Source organism: Coregonus lavaretus (genome assembly GCF_964263955.1).
Source record: "Coregonus lavaretus genome assembly, chromosome: 19".
Classification (NCBI taxonomy): domain Eukaryota; kingdom Metazoa; phylum Chordata; class Actinopteri; order Salmoniformes; family Salmonidae; genus Coregonus; species Coregonus lavaretus.
Window position 1 is genome coordinate 45,628,686 of NC_140006.1, and position 4,472 is coordinate 45,633,157.

The 4,472-nt window shown below is 44.2% G+C and overlaps 1 protein-coding gene across 1 annotated transcript; it reads right to left on the reverse strand.

The window, feature by feature from the left end:
• Positions 1-255: 255 nt before the first annotated feature.
• mplkip (M-phase specific PLK1 interacting protein) lies at positions 256-3,132 on the reverse strand. The gene is made up of 2 exons (XM_084183455.1): positions 2,648-3,132; positions 256-2,221 (listed from the first exon to the last, which is right to left on the reverse strand). The coding sequence occupies exons 1-2, from the start codon at positions 3,029-3,031 to the stop codon at positions 2,021-2,023; spliced, it is 585 nt and encodes a 194-aa protein (XP_084039581.1). The 5' UTR covers positions 3,032-3,132; the 3' UTR covers positions 256-2,020.
• Between the last annotated feature and the right edge of the window lie 1,340 nt (positions 3,133-4,472).

Genomic DNA, 4,472 nt, shown 5'->3' on the forward strand with positions numbered 1-4,472 from the left:
TTTCCCCGTTTGAAAAACATTTTCCATTCTGTGCCCCTAATGAACATGCCCCATGGGATCCCATGCTATTGTTGGGTTTGTGTGAGGCTTGGTACCTAGGAGCAATGACGCTATCATTCAGTCTGTGCTGCCCGCTGGTAGCAGAGGTCCTTTCAACTCGTAACATATGGAATTGTGTAAATTGACTGAATTAAATAAATATCTTAATGTGAATGTTTCGGCTTGTTCTTGGACAACCTTAGATGAACAGCTATAAAAAGTTAAAGCAATGTTTAATACAAATTTCAAACCAGAGTAAACTAAAAATGTTCACATGTGAGTGATAATGTGTGGACACATAGTACAACATGCTTGCCTGTTGCATAAGGGACAAGCACCATGTCAATTTGTAAAATCATATCTTGAGATTTAAAGTTAACAGATTATATAAAGGAAGCCACTCGTGCATTTACATAATCAAGTAGGCCTAACTCCTTGGCCAATCGTAAATAATAATTGATTCGATTTATATAACGCTTTTCTACCAACTGAGGTACTCAAAGCACTTTACATAGTAGGAGGGAAATAAATCACTGACTCCACCACCAATGTGTAGCACCCATCTCAGCGATGCATGGCGACCATTTTTGTGCCAGAACGCTCACCACACATCAGGTGGAGAGGTGAGGAGTGACATATGCCAATTAAGAATGAGGGGGATGATTAGGTGGGCATGATGGAAATGGGGCTAGGTTGGGAATTTTGCCAGGACACCAGGGTTAACACCCCTACTCTTAAGATAAAGTGCCATTTTTAAATGACCAGATTCAGGCCACCCATTTAACGTCCCATTCGAAAGACTGCACCCTACACAGGGCAATGTCCCCTTCACTGCCCTGGGGCTGTAAGATCGCCTTAGACCAGAGGGAAGACTTCCCCCTACTGGCCATGCAACACCACCTGGTCTCCCATCCAGTGACCGACCCTGCTTAGTTTCAGAGGCACGCCAGCAGTCGTATGCAAGGTGGTATGCTGCTGGCAATTGTCTTAAGTCATAAGTGAAACTAAAATCACAAACGTCTGTACCATTTCTGAATTTACTACAAAAACACTTACATCAAACTTCCAAATTCTATTTCTTGCCAATAAGAAAACATATCCTTTAGAATACATATTTACAGATGTAGAAACCTGAGGCAGTGACAAGTCACTGGTTTATATTGCCCATTTTGAAATACCAATAAAAATACATTTAACGTGTAATTTCATTAGAAATAAGCCTAGAACAAGAATGATGTTTATACAGTCTATAACAGGCTAGACCAACTAATCCATCAGTTCTTAAAACGCAACGCTAACCTGTGGAGATCAGGGCCCGTATCCACAAAGCATCAGAGTAGCAGTTCTGATCTAGGATCTGTCCACATCATCTTATTCACTAAATGATTGAAAAGGCAAAACTGATTCTAGGTCAGCACTCCTACTCTGATATGCTTTGTGAATACGGACCCAGAGAGTCACCGCTGTAGTTCTGAGGGGTAAAACTAAATCAAATAAAAAAAAAAGCCCCCCTTTCTTTCGACACTTTATACTGACACAATGTTAAAAACGGGAAACATATCATATATTAACATATCATAAAAAGACAGACCATGTCCGTATTAAACTACCTTGCAGATGGATAAAATAAATCCACTAAAAGAATTTGAGTACAATGCATTCCCTGTTTGGCTTTAGTTTGCTGCCATTGCCCTGAAAATTGAGAAGTCTCACGCTCAGGGTTTAAAAAAGTAACGGTGTGAGTCAAGGTGTGCTGGAAAAGACCTTCAGATAGTGGACGGTCCGTGTCCACTAACAGTTGCTGGTGAATCCTCTGACATCTTCAAAGACTGCTGTACTATATTGTCTGTGTTATAGGCAACTTTACCATACATCAAATGGTTTTGGTAATAGTCCGAAACGAAGAAAGAATAGGGTAAATATGAAAGGAAAGGATTGAGGCCTCATCCGCATGGTTTTTGAGGGGGGGGGGGGGGGGGTCCTAGTTGAAATACCTCCCTGGCCTGCCTGTATGTGTGGCTTGCTGTTGGGAGCTGCTTGTGTCTGTGACCGCCACTGGCTGTAGGCTAGCCCATGGGTCCTGCAGCATAGACGGGTTGTAAAACTTCTCCACACCACCTTGTGCCCCCTGGCCGCCCCTGCCACCACGCGACCCAAACGGAGTGGAATGCCGAGGGGAACCCTTCAGGAAAGAACCACCATGTTATGAGACATCGAAACTAAACGAATTATCAGAAATAAATACATGGTGGGGCGTCGAGGTCAATTACAGAAACGTGTGAAAAAGAGAAAAGACGAGCGTCGTGTTATCGAAACTAAAAAAATGACAAAACACACTAGTTATTCAAAATCATACTGATGTTAAATAGTGGCGTTTCAGTCTTCTACTCACTAATTATTTATGTTATGTTATCGTTGGACAGACATATATTTGTTATATCAAATGTGTAACGTTAATTACACCGTGCAAGTGTCAATTGTGGGGAAATAGGCGACACAAAGCAGGAGCTGCGAGTACACAGACCCGATGCGCTAAGAAAATATGACAATTTATAACAAAGGGTTACTTAGTCACCAAGTCTAAGCAGCAAAAACATTCAATAGTTACCTGATAACCCATATGTTGTCCAGGACTTTGTGAATGGTATGGAGAATTTCTGTAAGAAGCGCCACGAGGACTCGGATTCTGTCGACGCGGTGTATACGCCGGAGATGAGCCGTTGTTGTTAAATCTCCCTTTACCCCCACTTCCACCGTGATAACCCCTATTACCGTTACCACCAAAGTCTCTCGGAGGAGTATTTGGAGAGGCATTATCAAACTGCCCAAATCTAGGTGGTCCATAAGACGGAGGGGGACCACCACGGAATCCCCACGGCGGCGAAGGAAGCATTCCCACCCCGCTGTTGTCGAATCCTGTCGGGCTTCTGAAACCACCTCCTCGGGACCCCATTCCGCCCGGACTGGGTTGTCTGAAATCCGGTCTATGCATTACCAAAATCTAAACCTAAGCTATTAGCTAAGAGAAAAAAACGACCTTTGCTCTCTTGAAAGCAAACGCTATATATATGTTTTCAAACCACTTTACGCGTTTAGAAAACCGGAACAGGAAATACTATAAACAGGAAAGGGAAAAACGCTTCCTTCTTCGTCGTTGGCGGAAAAAACAATACCAACATTTAGTTGTGCACTGCCACCTTGAGGTGGAAAGTGATCAACAGCAAGCAACCAAAGAGAGTAAAGGTCATCAAGCAATTATTTCTCTAGTCTAAGACGTTGGGGGTCATACCATTGATCATTCATCATTTGATTTGGAATTTTAGAACCCCTTTAGGTATACAAATAAATATTATTATTATTATTATTTAAAAATATGATAAAATATTGAATTTGGCCTTTAGTACCAAATCCCATAGAAACGCATTGAATAACACATTCATAAATAGCAAAAAGGATAAACACATGCTCAAAAAAATAAAGGGAACACTTAAACAACACAATGTAACTCCAAGTCAATCACACTTCTGTGAAATCAAACTGTCCACTTAGGAAGCAACACTTATTGACAATACATTTCACATGCTGTTGTGCAAATGGAATAGACAACAGGTGGAAATTATAGGCAATTAGCAAGACACCCCCAATAAAGGACTGGTTCTGCAGGTGGTGACCACAGACCACTTCTCAGTTCCTATGCTTCCTGGCTGATGTTTTGGTCACTTTTGAATGCTGGCGGTGCTTTCACTCTAGTGGTAGCATGAGACGGAGTCTACAACTCACACAAGTGGCTCAGGTAGTGCAGCTCATCCAGGATGGCACATCAATGCGAGCTGTGGCAAGAAGGTTTGCTGTGTCTGTCAGCGTAGTGTCCAGAGCATGGAGGCGCTACCAGGAGACAGGACAGTACATCAGGAGACGTGGAGGAGGCCGTAGGAGGGCAACAACCCAGCAGCAGGACCGCTACCTCCGCCTTTGTGCAAGTAGGAGCAGGAGGAGCACTGCCAGAGCCCTGCAAAATGACCTCCAGCAGGCCACAAATGTGCATGTGTCTGCTCAAACGGTCAGAAACAGACTCCATGAGGGTGGTATGAAGGCCCGACGTCCACAGGTGGGGGTTGTGCTTACAGCCCAACACCGTGCAGGACGTTTGGCATTTGCCAGAGAACACCAAGATTGGCAAATTCGCCACTGGCGCCCTGTGCTCTTCACAGATGAAAGCAGGTTCACACTGAGCACATGTGACAGACGTGACAGAGTCTGGAGACGCCGTGGAGAACGTTCTGCTGCCTGCAACATCCTCCAGCATGACCGGTTTGGCGGTGGGTCAGTCATGGTGTGGGGTGGCATTTCTTTGGGGGGCCGCACAGCCCTCCATGTGCTCGCCAGAGGTAGCCTGACTGCCATTAGGTACCGAGATGAGATCCTCAGACCCC